This window comes from Eucalyptus grandis, chromosome 1 (genome assembly GCF_016545825.1).
Source record: "Eucalyptus grandis isolate ANBG69807.140 chromosome 1, ASM1654582v1, whole genome shotgun sequence".
Taxonomy (NCBI): Eukaryota; Viridiplantae; Streptophyta; class Magnoliopsida; order Myrtales; family Myrtaceae; genus Eucalyptus; species Eucalyptus grandis.
In genome coordinates, this window is record NC_052612.1 from 1,337,795 (window position 1) to 1,357,633 (window position 19,839).

The 19,839-nt window shown below is 41.1% G+C and overlaps 3 protein-coding genes and 1 long non-coding RNA gene across 8 annotated transcripts; 3 read left to right on the forward strand and 1 right to left on the reverse strand.

The window, feature by feature from the left end:
* The first annotated feature begins 2,756 nt into the window (after positions 1-2,756).
* Positions 2,757-9,139, forward strand: LOC104446822 (disease resistance protein RPP4). 5 transcript variants are annotated; one of them, XM_039311090.1, is made up of 6 exons: positions 2,757-3,195; positions 3,344-3,965; positions 4,537-4,675; positions 5,958-7,686; positions 7,779-8,391; positions 8,721-9,139. In XM_039311090.1, the coding sequence occupies exons 1-4, from the start codon at positions 2,946-2,948 to the stop codon at positions 6,288-6,290; spliced, it is 1,344 nt and encodes a 447-aa protein (XP_039167024.1). In that variant the 5' UTR covers positions 2,757-2,945; the 3' UTR covers positions 6,291-7,686; positions 7,779-8,391; positions 8,721-9,139. The 5 variants fall into 5 exon arrangements, with proteins under 5 accessions (XP_039167024.1, XP_039167033.1, XP_039167027.1 ...); XM_039311099.1 differs by having other exon boundaries at positions 7,779-8,297; XM_039311093.1 differs by having other exon boundaries at positions 7,779-7,847; positions 7,915-9,139.
* On the reverse strand, positions 3,152-14,162 carry LOC120292738. Its single transcript, XR_005550333.1, has 3 exons — positions 14,139-14,162; positions 4,867-4,869; positions 3,152-3,191 (listed from the first exon to the last, which is right to left on the reverse strand). It is a non-coding gene; the product is annotated as an uncharacterized LOC120292738 (long non-coding RNA).
* LOC120292733 lies at positions 13,628-14,973 on the forward strand. Its single transcript, XM_039311105.1, has 2 exons — positions 13,628-13,978; positions 14,141-14,973. The coding sequence occupies exons 1-2, from the start codon at positions 13,759-13,761 to the stop codon at positions 14,734-14,736; spliced, it is 816 nt and encodes a 271-aa protein (XP_039167039.1). The 5' UTR covers positions 13,628-13,758; the 3' UTR covers positions 14,737-14,973.
* A 673-nt stretch (positions 14,974-15,646) lies between these two features.
* On the forward strand, positions 15,647-17,899 carry LOC120292735. The gene is made up of 2 exons (XM_039311112.1): positions 15,647-15,781; positions 17,069-17,899. The coding sequence occupies exons 1-2, from the start codon at positions 15,779-15,781 to the stop codon at positions 17,426-17,428; spliced, it is 363 nt and encodes a 120-aa protein (XP_039167046.1). The 5' UTR covers positions 15,647-15,778; the 3' UTR covers positions 17,429-17,899.
* The last annotated feature ends 1,940 nt before the right edge of the window (positions 17,900-19,839 follow it).

The window sequence follows — 19,839 nt, forward strand, 5'->3', positions numbered from 1 at the left end:
ACCATTTAATCCCAATCGCATGAAACAGAGCCTCTAAGTACAATTCTCAAAAATGAAATGAGGAATAAGGAGAAAATAACCTGAATAGCCGAGGTATGTGCAAGAACTGGCCCACCTGGCTTATAGAGAGAGACAAGTTGAGCAGATGAATTCAAAACCTCAGTTATGAACGTTTCCATTATGGACTCTTCTTCGAAAGTAGGGTCCGCCAAGATGTAGTTCTTGTGAAGAACGCAAGTCAGGGAAAACGGAATGCTTTTCAACAAGAGTTTTCTCCTCTCTTTTCGACAGGTTCTTTATCCAACTTTTCACCCTCAAGTTCCTTAGAGACCATCACCATTCTTCCTTCATCATTCAAAGAAACCACCGGGATATCCACTACAAGGTCCAAAACAACATAATTTATCAAGTGATCATCTGGGAAGTGACACGAAATCCCCAGAAGAATAGAGGAAAAGGAAACACATAGCATCGATATGAGGATGCAATCTTTGGTACCACACTCGAAGAATATCAAAAGTGAGAGCGTAAACAAGGCATGACAGATCAGCAAAAGAACAGGAAAAAGCCTTTTGAATGTTCATCAAATGAAAAGTCATTGATAGGAACTAGATCTTCCTCAGATCATAAGTTTCAACCTGAGATTATTGCACTAGAAATCCAAACATCTAGGACAATGTTCAATAGAATCACGAAACTTTTCTTGAATTTTCAATGAAGCCCTTTAACTTCTTAAGAGATTACACGAGCAGTTTGTATATGACTCGTGCTCTTATCTATCTCATTGAAGAATAGAGGATTATTGAACTAGGTCTTCCTTTATTGGTAGAAAAATGAGAAACCATGAAATATTTGACGTCAATGGCTTTCCTGGTCAGATTCGAAATCAGGCTAAGAGCACAAAGAAAGATTTGTTGATCACCATAGACTTTAGCAAAGGCAAGTGGGATAATTACGACTCTTCCTGCCTTAGGTGATTCATATTGCTTTTCTCTGTCAGCAACTTGTACCAAGTATCTCTTGGAAATGCAAATCAGTTGAGCTAAAGTCCATTCATAAGCAAATCACCTTAAGAATTTATTAAGCTAGAGCTATCTGACATTCATAAGCAAGTCACACATCTTTTGCAATCATACACAACTGCAATTCGGAGCATGATCACAAGATGTAATATATTGAAGATCCACTTTATATCAACTCACAAAAGTCATCAACCAAGTTGTAGAATAGGCTATGCAAGAAGAAGAAAGCCAAAAATCAAGTTAAACAAAAATGTCACCATCTAAATTGTGAAGGATGAAATATCTTGCAATGAGAAAATGCAGCAACCGCTGAAAGCAAAGCAGCATTAAAAAGAGCTCCATCAGCATCAAGACAATATATATACTGCAACACACGAAAAATAAATGTAAGCAAGAACATTTCGAGGCAACATGTATGGTATTTATTGAAGTAGCTCTCCCAGCAAAAAGTTGCCCCCAGTCACAAGGTCCAAAGATTAATGCACCTAAAGGGAAAACCCTGCACTCTATCCTAAATTACGCATGATAACATCTGGCATGAAGTATTACCAGGTACGCCACCCAAGCTGCTTTTCCTTTGATCAGGGATAGCTACTTCAGATCAATCATCCCAGAGCCGCAATAACCAAATGATTACTGATTCCAGCATCTGAATATTAACCAGCACATGACCCAAGAAGGTATTAAAACATAAAATCGTTTTAAGAAACTGCAATATAATTGTCCGGGAATTAAATGACACAATGACCAGTGCCAAAGGAAGACAAGAAAGCACAAATCATGGACTTGAGGGGAAACCTCATGACAAATTTAGTAAGGTATGTAGTATTAACTCTAACAGCATCCTTCGATGATAATCTACTACCTTTGAACCTATGGGTTATTTTGTGACACAAATTGATCATAAGAGAATATATGGGGATCTAGACTTAGTAGAACCTATAGGAACCCTTCCAAGTGTACTTGCAAGGTATTTATCCATTTAATTTGATCGATTAGTTGTTGCGACCCATTTAGTCTATCCATTTAATTTGACTATATGAGTTGCAATTAATCAAATGGCTAAATGGGGGCCACAATGGGAAGTCCAACTTTTCCCTGTCCTCCAATAGATCCAACTTTTGCGGAAAATCTATCTTTTAGTCTAACTTTAGTCGGAAAAAGTCGAAAAACCAAGACTCTAAAGGGGTGTTTTTGGAAATTACATCATTGTTGCGTCATTCTAAGCAGATGTAATTTTCAAAACATCCCCTCAGTCTTGGTTTTTCGACTTTTTCCGACTAAACATCCCCTCAGTCTTGGTTTTTCGACTTTTTCCGACTAAAGTTCGACTAAAAGATAGATTTTCCACAAAAGTTAGACCCTACCGGACGATAGGTAAATTATGGCCCCGATTGAAGTCTGATTGGTGCGACACTGGAATCAACCTAAACGGAGCGTCCTATAAATGCCAGTGAGTCGCAGTCCTTCTAATCAATATTGCGCAAACGAGGACGCTCGCTCGGGTTGCTCCTACCCGCTTCTGCACTCATCGACGTCGCAGCTCCAGCCCGTGAGCGACGACGACGGCACTGCCCCCCCACTCCCGACGCCTGCTCCTCACCGCCGCCGCCTCCTTTCTTCCGACGAGCTGCTTTGCTGTACAAGCCGCGACGACCACCTCCGACGGCACTGCCCTCTCCTCCCGCCGAACCTATCTGATGTCATTCCTCTCTCTCCAAAAAAAAAAAAAAAATGCTCCCTCAAATTTGGGATTCTGAAGCTGAGAGCCTGTTTTGTACTGCATTTCTTCTTCTCTAGGCCTTGATTCCTTTTGTTCTCTTGTTTCGCTGGGCCCGGCCCGGGGGGAGGCCGTCCTGTCCATCGCCGAACCTAACGGAGACGACGCGGGTGCTCTCTGTCCCAAGCCGCTGCTGTTGCATCATGATCTCGAGCCTGTTTTCGTTCGCACGGCGTCCCTCGTGGCTTCGTCTTGCATCGCTACTCCCGGCCGAAAGTCACTACCGAGACGAGATGAGACGAGCCGTGTCACCAATCGTCGGCCGAATTACCGCCGCGTGCACCTCGTCGAACCACCACCGTGGCCATCCTTTGCCAGGGAGCACCGTACCGGTCATCCGTCTAGCCGATTCCGTTGAAGTCCAAATTTGGCACTATTATCCTGTGAATCTAGGTAATATCTCGTCCGAATTTGTTTGTGTTTTTGCATGTGATTGTTCACTCTGAGCAGAAATCCACTTCGCTAAATCTATTTGCACACGCCTTCAGCTGCTGGATGATCTTTTTTTCTTCTTCTTTTTTCGTGTCTGTGTAACATTCAGTATATTCCCGAGTATCTCCGTCTTCATTGGAATATCGGTCATCTTTGTGTGCTCTGCCTTGGAAGCATTCCAAAAGCCTCAGCTCACTTCTTGACCAGGCCACGCCACACCAAGTTACCAACCTTTTTCCTTCTTCTTGGGGGAGAGAGAGAGGTCTGGAAGTAATACGCTTCCCAGATATGGCACACTCAAAGGCCAGAGCATCAGAAGTTCAGTACGATGTGTTCTTGAGTTTTAGTGGAGCTGATACTCGTTTTGACTTCACAGACTTCCTCAATAGAGACTTGAATAATGCCGGCATCCGCGTATTCAGGGACGAAGATGCGATTGAGGTGGGTGATAAGATTGGTGAAACAATTCTACAAGCTATTGACAACTCCAAAATCTACATACCCATCATCTCTCAAACTTATCCCGACCGTGAATGGTGTCTCATCGAGCTTGAACACATGATGTACAATGTGTTTAGGTCAAATGGCAAAAAAAGGATATTTCCCATCTTTTATAAAGTGGAACCTGGGCATGTTAAACATCGGACTCCACGCCCCAAAAATCTTTCCTCTGAAGAGGCTCTTGCAAAGGTTGGTCAAATCAAGGGATGGAAGGTCGAGGAGGGACAAAGGTAAAACTACCTTTAAGATGCCTGCCTAATTCTTCCTTTTTTTGGTTTTTGTTTTAGGGGATAAAACATTGCCCTATCAAATCATTTATTTTCTTCTTCTTTTTTAAATGGAAAATTTCGATAACCACTTCCAACTTCAAGTGCTACTGCTATTGAACTTTACAACCTCTACTCGAGACATCTTCCCTAATATTTCAGTTGTTACAGCCACTGCTGGCGCTGGGAACTTGTTACAGGTTTTGGGGTTATATAATGTCTTCCTTAAATTGCTATGTTCAATGGATGATGTTGAATTTGTCTGCATTTTCTCCCTATTACAAGTGCTGAAAATCTTTTCTAGGCTTAGCTATAAATGCCGAAATTTTGCTTGGACACCATGTGGTAGCCACTTGGTAATTTCAGCCATCATGTAGACCACTACCAAATAGAAAAAGGCATCCGGTGAGTTGAATTCTACTAAATTAGCTTATACTGATTATTCATTGTATTTAGATATTGTTTGTAACCACGTGCGATGTGTGGGTATGAATTAAATCTAGTCAAATAATGAAAGTGCTTTTGTGTATGGTAGCCAAGCAAAAATTGTTGATTTGGTCGTTCGGAAGGTTTTGGAGGAGCTAGGCAGAAAAGATGAGTCACAGACTGAGCATCCGATTGAGCTTGATGACTTGACACAGTCACTTGAAGACTCTTATAATCGTGCAGTGATGGTACCATATTTTCTTCTTCGTCAGTATACAATTGACGCACGTGAATGCACGGATTTGAAATTTGATTTGTTCTAACCTCGGCTTGATGCTATAATTTGGTGAAACTACACAGATTGCAACAAGTTAAATGTTGTTCCTAAATTTATGTGGACAAAAATATATTTTCCGATCAATTAGTGTTCCTTCAAGACGTTCTTTTTAATTGGAAATGTTGTTTCCTATAATTAAATGAGTACACAAATACAAGTCTCATAAACTGTAATTTTTAAATTTATTTCTTGCTGTATAATTCATTGTTGGACATTGTGTGATGTGATGAGTGTTTATTTTTCCTTTTTTTTTTTTTTTTTTTCAAACTATTTGCAATAATTGCCCTTTTGAACGTTCACATTGTTGCGTACTTGCCTGCAGATTTTGAAAATGGTTTAGCTTATCCCCAACCTTCTCTAGTTTTTCAGTCTGCATGACCATCAAATGTTACCTAAAATCTTGTTGCTAAAGCATTAGGACAGGAGGCTATTCTCCAAAGATTGATTAGCAAAAGCATGGCTTTGTTAAAGCTCGACAGGTTCTCCAACCCCATTCTGCCTCCCGTTTTGTGCCTTTGCTAGTTCCTCCCATCTTCTCCAAAGTGTACTCAATTTCCATTTAAGAATTTTTCCAAAAAAAAAAAAAAAATCTGATTTTTCGCTCGATTGCCCTGCAAACAGAGACTGGAGTTCTAAATATTGACATGGCATGGTTGGCAAAGTGCACGCGCTACTGTTTTAATAAGTATTTTTTCCCAGCTTTCAACAGTCTCTTTCCTTTCCTCCCCCGCCCCCTTCAAGTTTCGAAAATTCTTCCATACAATGAATTGCAAAAGATAGATCTCATTTTTTGGGACAGTGTATGAAATTTTACTTATTGTACCACCTTGACAACAGTTTTTGGTTGTCAGCAGGATAAACATTGCAAGATACAAAGTAATCTTTAGGAGCCACACGTGTCTTGATGTGGATCATTATATGAAGTACATAGATGTGGTAGTTTATATGTGCCAATAGGAATTAGTCAAGCTAAATGTTAGCACTATACTATTCAAAGAAAATTTTCTTTTCTTTTCTTTTTTATAGAAATAATTCTATTGACCCCAATTTTCGAGTAACCGTAGGAGTATAAACAATATGTTCCACAAGAAACCTAATCTGTTCTATTAGATGATTAGTGAGAAAAGATTAGCATTATCTTAATTGTGCAGTGCTTAAAACTTATGTGAAATTTCAATGCGGTCCACGTGCAGCGGTATGCTGGAAGAGAGAGTCTAAGCAGAGGAAGTATAGGGAGAGGGACGAGTCGAAGCAGTACTAGTACAGAGAGGAGATGGAGTAATCTAAGCATAAATAGGATGGAGGGCATGGACATGGAGGAGGCTAGTGTGAGTACAGGGAGGAGTGGAATCAAAGGGAGTCTAAGCATAAATAGGATGGAGGACATGTACACGGAGGAGGGCAGTGGGAGTACAGGGGGAGAAGTGGAAGCAGCAGAAGGACTAGCAGCAGCAGAAGAGGGAGGAGCGGGAGCAGTGGAAGCAGCAGGAATAGCAGCGGGGAAGAGGAAGCGGGGGAAGCAGTGAGAGGAAGTTTTCAAGATATTTGTTTGGGGGCGTTCTTGGTGTGCCTTTTTTATGCATTGTGTTTTAGCCTTTCTCTGCTTAATAACAAGGAAACAAGTCGAGATGGGTTATGGATGCTTCTTTCATTTTTTGATCAGCATGGGATGGTAAACAGCGCTGTTCAAACTTGTAAGGAGAGTTCTATAGATTTGATAAGTATCTCAACTTCTGTAATTCAATCTCCTCTGAGAATTCTGATCCCGGTGCTTGTGGTCGGGCATATGGTATGAAAATATTTGATCTCAAAGAGTGGAAGAAGAGAAACATCATGGGAATATATCATCGATGGCAGTAAATGAATGAGGATGGGACATTGTGGATAGTCGGCGTCTTACCCCCTGGATTGGTCACTTTCTACAATCTGACTAAATAGTTCGATCAGAGGTGGCATGTGTTTAGACTCGGCTATGATCCAGCACTCAACTGGACAGAAATGGACAATGCAGCAGTTATTCATTACAATGGAAACTGTAAACCATGGTTGGATTTGGCAGTCTCCAACTATTTTGTAAATCTACGATCAGTCTTGAAGGGGAACAATGCAGCTGTGTATGCATAATATACCAATCAAAGAGAAGGAACTTTGCCATACAATTACAATTCAATTTGACATGCCTGAGAATTGCCGACACAGTCTCGCAGGTTAGAGAACTGTCCTCCAATGGAAGATGGCATGAAGTGTTAGTCCACTTTAATGAAGTGAAGTGAGCAGGAATTGAAATCACTGAGCATTCCATGATTAATTCCGTCGTCAAAGCTTCGTCAAAGCGTCTTTCAAAGGTATCAAATAAACAAGGGAAGTCCATCCATGCTTGTGTGCTCAAGCAGGGTCTTGACACATTCTCTTCCATCAGCAATTCTGTCATGGATTCGTACATGAAGTGCAGGGACTTGGAATCCATGTTGGGCGCCTTCCGGTCAATACAAAGCAGGGACTCCGTGTCGCAGAATGTGCTCACTCGTAGGTTTCTTCATCAGGGGAATTTGGGATGAAGGTTGTCATGATTTCGGCGAGCCCAAGTTGATGGATTCGAACCCAATGTCTGCACTTTGGTACTGGTTCTCCAGGCGCATATGTGGATGTTGATATGGAGCGAGCAGATGGACTTTCATATGCTCTTGAAGTTCATCAACGAGTGGAGTGGGCACATTGATCTCGATTCAATCTTAGAATGAAGAGACATTATGCAAATGTGCAGGGATAGTTTGTTCAAAACAGAGATGAGCATGAAAAGGCACAAGGTTTCAGGATGTGCCCGCACAAGATATGATGAAGTATGATCACCTGACTTAATGTGAAAAACTTCGGATCAGCATTTAAATTAGGGGGAAAATCTCTCCTTCCCCCGCCAATGAGGTGTGTTGAGGCCGTCAAATTTATCACTAAAGGATGTATCATTGAGCCCAATTAAGTATGGAGATAACACGTTCCATTTTCTTTTCTCACAGGGGGATAATTGAGGCAAGTCCTGATGAATGAAGACATGAAGCAAAATGAAATTGATTCAACACAAGAAGGTTCTATCGTTCCTAAATTAGTCCAATTCAAGTTTGAAATGCAAGTAACATGTCCCATCTCTTGTAGGACAAGGCGCACATCAACCGCGGGAGCGACGCCTTCTACCAAGTTGGCATGCTAAGGCCATCCATTTTGTTGTAAAGGATGTATATCGTTCCTAAAATGATTTCTAGTCAAGTGTGGAAATGACATGCCCAGTCTTCTAAATGTCTCTTTGAGAAGAGCATTTGAAAAGAGCAAGAATTGAACTTTGTGGATTATCGTATGCAGTAAAGATGTTTTTCATAAATAAAATCAAGGCCATAGAGGCATTTTTCAAGCAATCCTGTCACTTTAGGTGATTTATGTCATGCATATTATGCATATATCCTTCATAATATTTTCCTAACATGTGTCGTCGTCATTCTTGATAGGAAATGTCATACCCGAAGAACAGAAACACGTGAAGGGTAAATTGTATCGAAACCAGTTGCTGATTTTGATACTGTTTCTGAGATGATTCTCTTTTCCTTTGATTTGGATTACATCAAACACTTGTAAGAGGTGTGGTACTATTCTGATTAGTGGTTCTGTTAACGGTTACTGATGATTATAACACAAGCTTGTAGGATTTTTTAGTAGGAAATGACAATGATAGTAGATGTTCCAATTAAAAAAGCTAGCGCAAATCGAGAAAGGGAAACAAATTACTCGTACTTTGAGCTGTTCGCAAGGTGATATGCTTCTTTTTGGATCATAACCATGAGGAGAAGAGAGAGCAGGGGGGTGCATTGCTAACTTGACAGTACCATTTGCTTTGTATCATCTATGTATGATGAGTTGCTGAGAGATTGTCTCCCCTCTGGTTGATAGAACTTGTTCTTCACATGCAGAGTCTTGACCGTATAAATATGTCAGCTTTTGGAAGGTACAAATGCTCAATACTAGACATGCAAGCTAGGTTGCTGTTAGACACGCTGGGGAAGAGTATTGAGCCTGCTTTGGTGTATCCTTGAGCATTAGTAGCTAAGCCATGGCAGGCATCCAGTGAAATGTTTCCTGGAATTGATCCTTGTAGGAGATATGCAAAGATAAAATTTGTTGGAGATATGTGAGATATGTGAAGATCAATTTGGGATCATAATTGATCTATAGTACTGTTTCAAAAATCAATTTAGGATTAGATTTGATTTTATTTGATTTCATGTGTTGGGTCTTATTTCTTCTTTAGTTATATATCAATTGTATTATAAATAGGAGCGTATTCTTGTAAAGGACAATTCATTCAATACAGAATACAGATTTCTCCCAAGTCTCTCCCTTTTCTTTCATTTTGTAACAATCCTGAAGCTCTTGCCGTTGAACTGGCACTTGTCCCAACTATACAGGTACTTTCACCTTCATTTTGATTTTTGTTTGATCTCCTTGTTGTGACATGGAAGTTTGATCTGGCTGTGTTTTTGCCAAGGCTTGAGGCCGTTATTTTGATGACCATCTTCATGTCTGGTTTCTAAACTGAAATTCCTTAATGGGCACTGTGATGGTGAAATTAATAAGCTTTTTAAGTAAAGAAACGTAGCTTTTGCTGAAAAAGTGATTGCCCAGATATCTTTTGACTTTCAAATGATGCTATGTAAGAAATATATCAAGATCGTCAAAGGTGTCTCGCAGGCTTATGTTGATGCAGTTCTGGCTTCCCATTTTAAAATCGTTCCCAAACCACAAGAACATAACCACAATCAAAAGGCGCCAGCAGCGAATTTAATTTAGGCATAATCAGAAAGAAAAACGCGCCGCGTTGACGAATCGACACTACATGATTTGCAAAACCCCTCCCTCCCCCAAAGCCACAGCCATTAGCCCGAGAATTACCAAATGAATTCGAGCCATGAATCTACTCCAGATAGTCTCCAACCCAAATTAAATTAACCCCAAGAAAACACGATTAAATAGCGCAGCTTGACCCGCAGAAACCACCGCCTCCGACCGAATCCTTAACGGTCTAACAAATGAACAATCTGAGGAATTCCTCTCTGCACAACCGACCCAGGCGACAAATTGTTTTTGAAAATAAAAAAGAGAAGGTAATGAAAATGCGTTTGGGTAATCTAGCATAGTGAAGTACCCAGATCCATTTAATCTCTCTCATACAAATTATTTCGATTTCTAATCGATCCATTAAAAGCTGATTAAGTCTCGTGGCGGTGCTCGGCCTTGATTGATGGTGCGGCGAGGTTGGGTGGTCTCGACGTGATGTATCTCCCGTCCGTGGGGTGGTGCTTGTGCGGCTCTCGGTGAATCCAAGTCAACAATTGAATCTCTCTCTGAAGCTTCATTGAGTTTGCCCATGGCCAGCAAAGCACCCAAAGTACAACTTTCGCCCCCTACCCTAGGGAATTTCTCACGCTACCATGTCGAACAGATTGCTCGATCTAGTCTTTTTGTTTATCATTGTGGAAATATGTTATGATGGTTATCTCTCAATATTAATGATTTTTCTTAGTTGGATTGTTTTTCAAGATGTTGTCTTCGGGTTGCCACATCAATTTATATTTTAATGATGGATATAATTTGAGATTTTTTATGTTATAAACCTTAAAGAGGAATTGGGTCTTTTGAGTTGACCTGATTAAGTATGGTCTTTAGAATAGTTTGCAATTTTGGGAATGCGGAAGTTCATTTGCTACTTCTTTGTTCCTTGTACATACGAGCAATGGAATTACTCAGAATTAGAGTTGATTTTGAGGTCAAGGATGGAGGATTGGAGGTGATTTGGCAAGCAGGTCAAGAAAATATCCGTATCTCATGTAGATTGGGAGCATGTCAAGAAAATATCTGCATCTCCTATAGATTAGGAGAGACTTGAAGATCTATGTAACGATTCTTGTTTTTATATAGGTGTGTGTGTGTGAAGCTCGAGATGTGATACGTATAACCCCATATTTGAGGTTGATGGGCTATCGCAAATTCATAGGAGAACAGCACCAAGGAAGGATATGATTGGATGGAACTTTAACTCGAAGAGAAACAGGGTGAGCCAAAACAGGGTGAGCCAAGCGAGTCCAATTGGGGGGAGGGAATTGAGCGTGTGAAGGCCCACAACTTAGTTATAGTGACGACGGTGGCGCCAAGTCTTGGGGCCAGTATAGGTGGGTGACTTCAGAAGCGCTACCAATGGCCACGACTAAGTCTAGCATAATTGCCAAGTTCACTCATGGCGGCAACGGTGGCATTAAATCACAGTACGGTAGCTCAATTTGTCCTTTTACTCTCTTTTTCATCTACTCCACGCTGTAAACAAGGCTTTGCTTATGGTGCCTAGAGCACAATGTCGAAAGCCGTCAGTTTATTTTCATCATAATACGATACAAAGTATTTTGAGTTACAACATCTCAATGATAATTACATAAAATAACTATATTTATGATCAAATTCACATTTGACACGTTCATTAACGTGTCATGCAACACGACGCTACATGTCTAAAATACGAATTTTCACACATTTAATTACCTTTCTCGCCTAATTTGAACTTTGATTTAGCAAGAATGGCATTTCATCTTCAATCGAATAGAACAAACTCACTAACAGTACATATTCTAATCAATCTCCACTGTGGAAATGGCTTCATTGATCTCCTGAAGTTCCTTCCTTCTTCGCCTTGTCAATGCAACGCATCACTGCAAGCACAGCAACATTCCCCATCATCATCACATTAAAGCTACCATTTGGACTATTATACAATATCTATATGAAAGGTGTGGAAACGTATACACCTCATATATATAGTTTTTCCCTTTCTTTCCCTGGGATAGAAATAGATTTATTTTAAAAACCAAGGAAATGAAAACATTAAAATGAAAGATCAACCAGATGGGCCAACGAACTGCCAACATCCTAAAGTCCATTAATCCTGGCAAATATAATTATGTATATAAAGCAGACACAGCTGCTTATTCAATGTGCACTACATTACTTCGTATGTTTCAGGCTATTAGCTCTTCAAAACACTCGAGGGTGGACTGTCATATCATCCGCTGAACCACCATTTGCATAAGAAGCTTATCAACTTCCACAAGTTCTTGAATGTTCTACATGTCACATTGGGCTTGTCCACTAACCAACTATGAGTTACTTTAAAGAACTCAAGATCCGTCTTTTGCATAATTAGACTGACTGGAGTACAGTTAGAGCAAGAATGCAGTTGACTCAACAGTATGAAAGCCATTAACCATTTGATCCCAATCGTACGAAACAGGGCCTCTAAGTACAATTCTCAAACAATGTATGAACAAATAAATAAAATGAGGAATAAGGAGAAAATAACCTGAATAGCTGATGTATGTGCAAGAACTGGCCCACCTGGCTTATAGAGAGAGACAAGTTGACCAGATGAACTCAAAACCACAGTCATGAACGTTTCCATTATGGACTCTTCTTCGAAAGTAGGGTACGCCAAGATGTAGTTCCTGTGAAGAACGCAAGTCAGGGAAAACGATCAAGATGAAACGAAGGGCGGGCGGGACTAATGGCAAGTCAAACGAATGGAAAGATCACAACTTTGACTTTGGGGGAATATATTTTGTGAATCATGCCGGCAAATCAGTCTCCATGAAATTTATAATATCATCTGGTACTGCTTTCTCCACCTAACCCAGAATTCTTATAATTTATTTTTCTAAAAACTTTCTTCTTATGTGAAGAAGAAGCGGGAAGTGTGACATAAAAAAAAAAAGAAGAAGAAGCGGGAAGGGAAACAGCAGCGAAAAATGAAAATAGTCAGAATGAAAACTCTGTTTAGGCAACCTAAGACTGAGATTCTTCCATTGCACTGTGGAAAGTCCACGGACTGCCTAATTGATTCCAACGAGTAAAATCTCATTGATAATTACTATCCTTTCGATAAAGAAAATAAACCAAAAAAAAAAAGAATTTTGTTAGTGTAATAATTTTTGGATTATTTTAAGAGCAGGAGCATATGTTATGAGTTATAAATTCTTAACTGTTTTTGTCATAGTAAATTAAAGGCTTTTACCTAATTATTTCTGAAACAAGAAATTACCATATTCTTACTTTTCTTTGGTAATTCGAGGGTAAGCTTAGGTGAATTAAATTATTATTATTATTTTTTTTTGAAAATGAGATACTTCGTTCTATCCGGCAAAAAATTACAACAAAAGCAACTTTGGGCGTTCCACTTTAGGACGCAATTACCCCCGCCCCCAATTCCTTCGTCCAGAGAACATTGCCATGTGTTCGTCTGCACGCAAGGGGCGTTTCGGACACTTCGGGCCGAGCACCGGGCGCATTTAAAGCGGCCCTCCAAATCAGTAGTCTACAAACGAAAGGAAAGACGAGAGAGAAGGTAGAGATCTCGGGAGGCTTTGCGCAAACGAGGACGCGCGCTCGTGTTGCCCCTCCCTCGTCTGCACTCCACTCATCCACGTCGCAGCTCCAGCCCCGTGAGCGTCGACGACGGCACTGCCCCCCCCACTCCCGATGCCTGCTCCTCACCGCCGCCGCCTTCTTTCTTCCGACGAGCTGCTTTGCCGTCCAAGCCGCGACGACGACCTCCGACGAGCGAAGGCGACCCACTCCCGACGCCTGCTGCTCATCGCCGCCGCCTCCTTTCTTCCGACGAGCTGCTTTGCTGTCCAAGCCGCGACGACCACCTCCGAGGGCAAAAAAAAAAGAAAAAAAGAAAAAAGATCCCCCCTCAAATTTGGGATTCTGAAGCTGAGAGCCTGTTTTGTGCTGCATTTCTTCTTCTCTATGCCTCGATTCCTTTTTGTTCTCTTGTTTCGCTGGGCCCGGCCCGGCGGCAGGCCGTCGTGTCCATCGCCGAACCTAACGGGCTGCCGCTCCTTCCCACGCCTCCAGCTACCGGAGACAACGCGGCGGCTCTCTGTCCCAAGCCGCAGCTGTTGCATCATGATGTCGAGCCTGTTTTCGTTCGGTCCGCGTCCCTCGTGGCTTCGTCTTGCATCGCTACCCCCGGCCGAAAGTCACTGCCGAGACGAATCACCAATCGTCGGCCGAATCACCGCCGCGTGCACCTTGCCTAACCACCACCGTGGCCATCCTTTGCCAGGGAGCACCGTACCGGTCATCCGTCGAGCCGATTCCGATGAAGTCCATCCTGTGAATTTAGGTAAAATCTCGTCCGAATTTGTTTGTGTTTTTGCATGTGATTGTGCACTCTGAGCAGAAATCCCCTTCGCTATATCTATTTGCACACGCCTTCAGCTGCTGGATGATCTTTTTTCCTTCTTTTTTCGTGTCTGCGTACGGACCGCTTACCTTTAACATACAGTATATTCCCGAGGATCTCCGTCTTCATCTCTGTGTGCTCGGCCGCGGAAGCATTCCAAAAACCTCAGCTCACTTCCTAGCCAGGCCACGCCACACCAAGTTACCAACCTTTTTTTCTCTTCTGGGGGGAGAGAGAGAGGCCTGGAAGTAATACGCTTCCCAGATATGGCACACTCGGAGGCCAGAGCATCAGAAGTTCAGTACGATGTGTTCTTGAGTTTTAGTGGAGCGGATACTCGTTTTGACTTCACGGACTTCCTCAATAGAGACTTGAATAATGCCGGAATCTGCGTATTCATGGACGAAGATGCAATGGAGGTGGGTGATAAGATTGGTGAGACAATTCTACAAGCTATCGACAACTCCAAAATCTACATACCCATCATCTCTCAAACTTATCCTGACCGTGAATGGTGTCTCATCGAGCTTGAACACATGATGTACAATGTGTTTAGGTCAAATGGCAAAAAAAGGATTTTTCCCATCTTTTATAAAGTAATCTTTCCTCCGAAGAGGCTCTTGCAAAGGTTGGTCAAATCAAGGGATGGAAGGGCGAGGAGGGACAAAGGTAAAACTACCTTTAAGATGCCTGCGTAATTCTTCCTTTTTTGGTTTTTATTTTAGGGGATAAAACATTGCCCTATCAAATCATTTATTTTCTTCTTCTTTTTTAAATGGAAAATTTCGATAACCACTTCCAACTTCAAGTGCTACTCCTATTGAACTTTACAACCTCTACTCGAGACATCTTCCCTAATATTTCAGTTGTTACAGCCACTGCTGGCGCTAAGGAACTTGTTACAGGTTTTGGGGTTATATAATCTGTCTGCCCCAAATTGCAGTGTTGACCTTGAATTTGTCTGCATTTTCTCCCTGTTACAAGTGCTGAAAATCTTTTCTAGGCTTAGCTATAAATGCCGAAATTTTGCTTGGGCACAATGTGGTAGCCATTGGGGGCTGCATGTTTTTGTTTCTTTTTTCTGTTTAAGAACAGATTTTTTTTTTTGTCGAGAATAAAAAAGAACATAAACGCGTTTGTTTGCGTTTTTGTTCAAAATCGAATTTTTGTTCCTGAACACAAAAGAACAGAAATGAGAAACAAAAAAAAATTATTTCTTGATTTAGAAACAAAACATTTCTTCTCTCTCTTTTCTTCTTCTTCTTCTTTTCTTCTTCTTTTTTCTTTAGCCGGTCACCGGCCTCGGCCATGGCCGGCGACCGGCCATCGAGGGTCGGCGACCTCGCCGGAGCGTCGCCGGCCCCCGGCAAGGCTGAGCGTCGCCGGCCCCCGGCGAGGTTGAGCGTCGCCGGCCCCTGGCGAGGCTCGGCGTTGCCGGCCCTTGGTAATTTCTGTCATCATGTAGACCACTACCAAATATTGAATTCTACTAAATTAGCCTATACTGATTATTCAATGTATTTAGATATTGTTTGTAACCACGTGCGATGTGTGGGTGTGAATTAAATCTAGTCAACTAATGAAAGCGCTTTTGTGCATGGTAGCCAAGCAAAAATTGTTGATTTGGTCATTCGAAAGGTTTTGGAGGAGCTAGGCAGAATAGATGAGTCACAGACTGAGCATCCGATTGAGCTTGATGACTTGACACAGTCACTTGAAGACTCTTATAATCGTGCAGTGATGGTACCATATTTTCTTCTTCATCAGTATACAATTGACACACGTAAATGCACGGATTTGAAATTTGATTTGTTCTAACCTTGGTTTGATGCTATAATTTGGTGAAACCATACAGACTGCAAGAAGTTAAATGTTATTCCGAAATTTATGTGGACAAAAATATATTTTCCGATCAATTAGTGTTCCTTCAACACGTTCTTTTTAATTGAAAATGTTGTTTCCCATAAATTAAATGAGTACACAAATACAAGTCTCATAAACTGTAATTTTTAAATTTATTTCTTGCTGTATAATTCATTGTTGTACATTGCGTGATGTGATGAGTGTTTATTTTTTCCTTTTTTTTTTTTTCAAACTATTTGCAATAATTGCCCTTTTGAACATTCACATTGTTGCGTACTTGCCTGCAGATTTTGAAAATGGTTTAGCTTATCCCCTACCTTCTCTAGTTTTTCAGTCTGCATGACCATCAAATGTTACCTAAAATCTTGTTGTCCTAAAGCATTAGTACCGGAGGCTATTCTCCAAAGATTGATTAGCAAAAGCATGGCTTTGTTAAAGCTCGACAGGTTCTCCAACCCCATTCTGCCTCCCGTTTTGTGCCTTTGCTAGTTCCTCCCATCTTCTCCAGTGTACTCAATTTCCATTTTAGAATTTTTCCCACAAAAATAAAAATATGATTTTTTGCTCAATTGCCCTGCAAACAGAGACTGGAGTTTTAAATATTGACATGGCATGCGTTGGCAGTGCATGCGCAACTGTTTTAATAAGTACTTTTTTTCCCAGCTTTCAACAGTCTCTTTTCCTTTCCTCCCACTGCCCCCCTTCAAGTTTCGAAAATTCTTCCATGCAATGAATTGCAAAAGACAGATCTCTTTTTTTGGGGCAGTGTATGAAATTTTACTTATTGTACCACCTTGACAACAGTTTTTGGTTGTCAGCAGGATAAACATTGCAAGATACAAAGTAATCTTTAGGAGCCACATGTGTCTTGACGTGGATCATTATATGAAGTACATAGATGCGGTAGTTTATATGTGCCAATAGGAATTAGTCAAGCTAAATGTTAGCACTATACTATTCAAAGAAAATTTTCTTTTCTTTTCTTTTCTTTTTTATCGAAATAATTCTATTGACCCCAATTTTCGAGTAACCGTAGGAGTATAAACAATATGTTCCACAAGAAACCTAGTCTGTTCTTGATTAGATGATTAGTGAGAAAAGATTAGCATTATCTTAATTGTGCAGTGCTTAAAACTTATGTGAAATCTCAATGTGGTCCAAGTGCAGCAGTATGCTGGAAGAGAGAGTCTAAGCAGAGGAAGTATAGGGAGAGGGACGAGTCTAAGCAGTACTAGTACAGAGAGGAGATGGAGTAATCTAAGCATAAATAGGATGGAGGGCATGGACATGGAGGAGGCTAGTGTGAGTACAGGGAGGAGTGGAATCAAAGGGAGTCTAAGCATAAATAGGATGGAGGACATGTACACAGAGGAGGGCAGTGGGAGTACAGGGGGAGAAGTGGAAGCAGCAGAAGCGGAGGGAGCAGTGGAAGCAGCAGAAGGACTAGAAGCAGCAGAAGAGGGAGGAGCGGGAGCAGTGGAAGCAGCAGGAATAGCAGCGGGGAAGAGGAAGCGGGGGAAGCAGTGAGAGGAAGTTTTCAAGATATTTGTTTGGGGGCGTTCTTGGTGTGCCTTTTTTATGCATTGTGTTTTAGCCTTTCTCTGCTTAATAACAAGGAAACAAGTCAATAAACAGATGGGTTATGGATGCTTCTTTTGTTTTTTGATCAGCATGGGATGGTAAACGGCGCTGTTCAAACTTTTAAGGAGAGTTTCCATAGATTTGACAAGTATACCAACTTCTGTAATTCAATCATCTCTGAGAATTCTGATCCCAGTGCTTGTGGTCGGGCATATGGTATGAAAATATTTGATCTCGAAGAGTGGAAGAAGAGAAACATCATGGGAATATATCACCGATGGCAGGAAATGAATGAGGATAGGACATTGTGGATAGTCAGCGTCTTACCCCCTGGATTGGTCACTTTCTACAATCTGACTAAATAGTTCGATCAGAGGTGGCATGTGTTTAGGCTCGGCTATGATCCAGCACTCAACCGGACAGAAATGTACAATGCAGCAGTCATTCATTACAATGGAAACTGTAAACCATGGTTGGATTTGGCAGTCTCCAACTATTTTGTAAATCTGCGATCAGTCTTGAAGGGGAACAATGCAGCTGTGTATGCATAATAGACCAATCATAGAGAAGGAACTTTGCCATTCAATTACATTTCAACCTGACGTTCCTGAGAATTGCCGACAGTCTCGTGGGTTAGAGAACTGTACTCCAATGGAAGATGGCATGAAGTGTTAGTCCACTTTAACGAAGTGAAGTGAGCAGGAATTGAAATCACTGGGCCTTCCATGAATAATTCCGTCATCAAAGCGTCTTTCAAAGGTATCCAATAAACAAGGGAAGTCCATCCATGCTTGTGTGCTCAAGCAGGGTCTCGACACATTCTCTTCCATCAGCAATTCTGTCATGGATTCGTACATGAAGTGCAGGGACTTGGAATCCGCGTTGGGCGCCTTCCGGTCAATGCAAAGCAGGGACTCCGTGTCGCAGAATGTGCTCACTCGTAGGTTTCTTCATCAGTGAAATTTGGGATGAAGGTTGTCATGATTTCGGCGAGCCCAAGTTGATGGATTCGAACCCAATGTCTCCACTTTGGTACTGGTTCTCCAGGCGCATATGTGGATGTTGACATGGAGCGAGCAGATGGACTTTCATACGCTCTTGAAGTTCATCAACGAGTGGAGTTGGCCCATTGATCTCGATTCAATCTTAGGAATGCAGAGACATTATGCAAATGTGCAGGGATAGTTTGTTCAAAACAGATATGAGCATGAAAATGCACAAGGTTTCAGGATGTGCCCGAACAAGATATGATGAAGTATGATTACTTGACTTAATGTGAAAAACATCAGATCAGCATTTAAATTAGGGGGAAAATCTCTCCTTCCCCGCCAATGGGGTGTGTTGAGGCAAAACCGTCAAATTTATCACTAAAGGATGTATCATTGAGCCCAATTAAGTATGCAGATAACACGTTCCATTTTCCTTTCTCACAGGGGGATAATTGAGGCAAGTCCTGATGAATGAAGACATGAAGCAAAATGAAATTGATTCAACACAAGAAGGGTGTATCGTTCCTAAATTAGTCCAATTCAAGTTAGAAATGCAAGTAACATGTCCCATCTCTTGTAGGACAAGGCGCACATCAACTGCAGGAGCGATGCCTTCTACCAAGTTGGCATGCTAAGGCCATCCATTTTGTTGTAAAGGATGTATGTCGTTCCTAAAATTATTTCTAGTCAAGTGTGGAAATAACATGCCCAGTCTTCTAAATGTCTCTTTGAGAAGAGAATTTGAAAAGAGCAAGAATTGAACTTTGTGGATTATCGTATGCAGTAAAGAAATGTTTTTCATAAATAAAGTCAAGGCCATAGAGGCATTTTTCAAGCAATCCTGTCATTTTAGTGATTTATGTCATGCATATCATGCATATATCCTTCATAATATTTTCCTAACATGTGTCATCATCATTCTTGATAGGAAATGTCATACCCGAAGAACAAAAACACGTGAAGGGTAAATTGTATCGATTCCAATTGCTGATTTTGATACTGTTTCTGATGTGATTCTCTTTTCCTTTGATTTGGATTACATCAAACACTTGTAAGAGGTGAGGTACTATTCTGATTAGTGGTTCTGTTAATGGTTACTGATGATTATAACTCAAGCTTGTAGGATTTTTTAGTAGGAAATGACAATGATAATAGATGTTCCAATTAAAAAAGCTAGCACAAATTGAGAAAGGGAAATGAGCTGTTCACAAGGTGATATGCTTCTTTTTGGATTTATGAGGTTCCTGTGTTTCTCATAACCATGAGGAGAATAGCGGGGGGGGTGCATTGCTAACTTGACAGTACCATTTGCTTTGTATCATCTATGTATGATGAGTTGCCAAAAGATTGTCTCCTCTCTGGTTAACA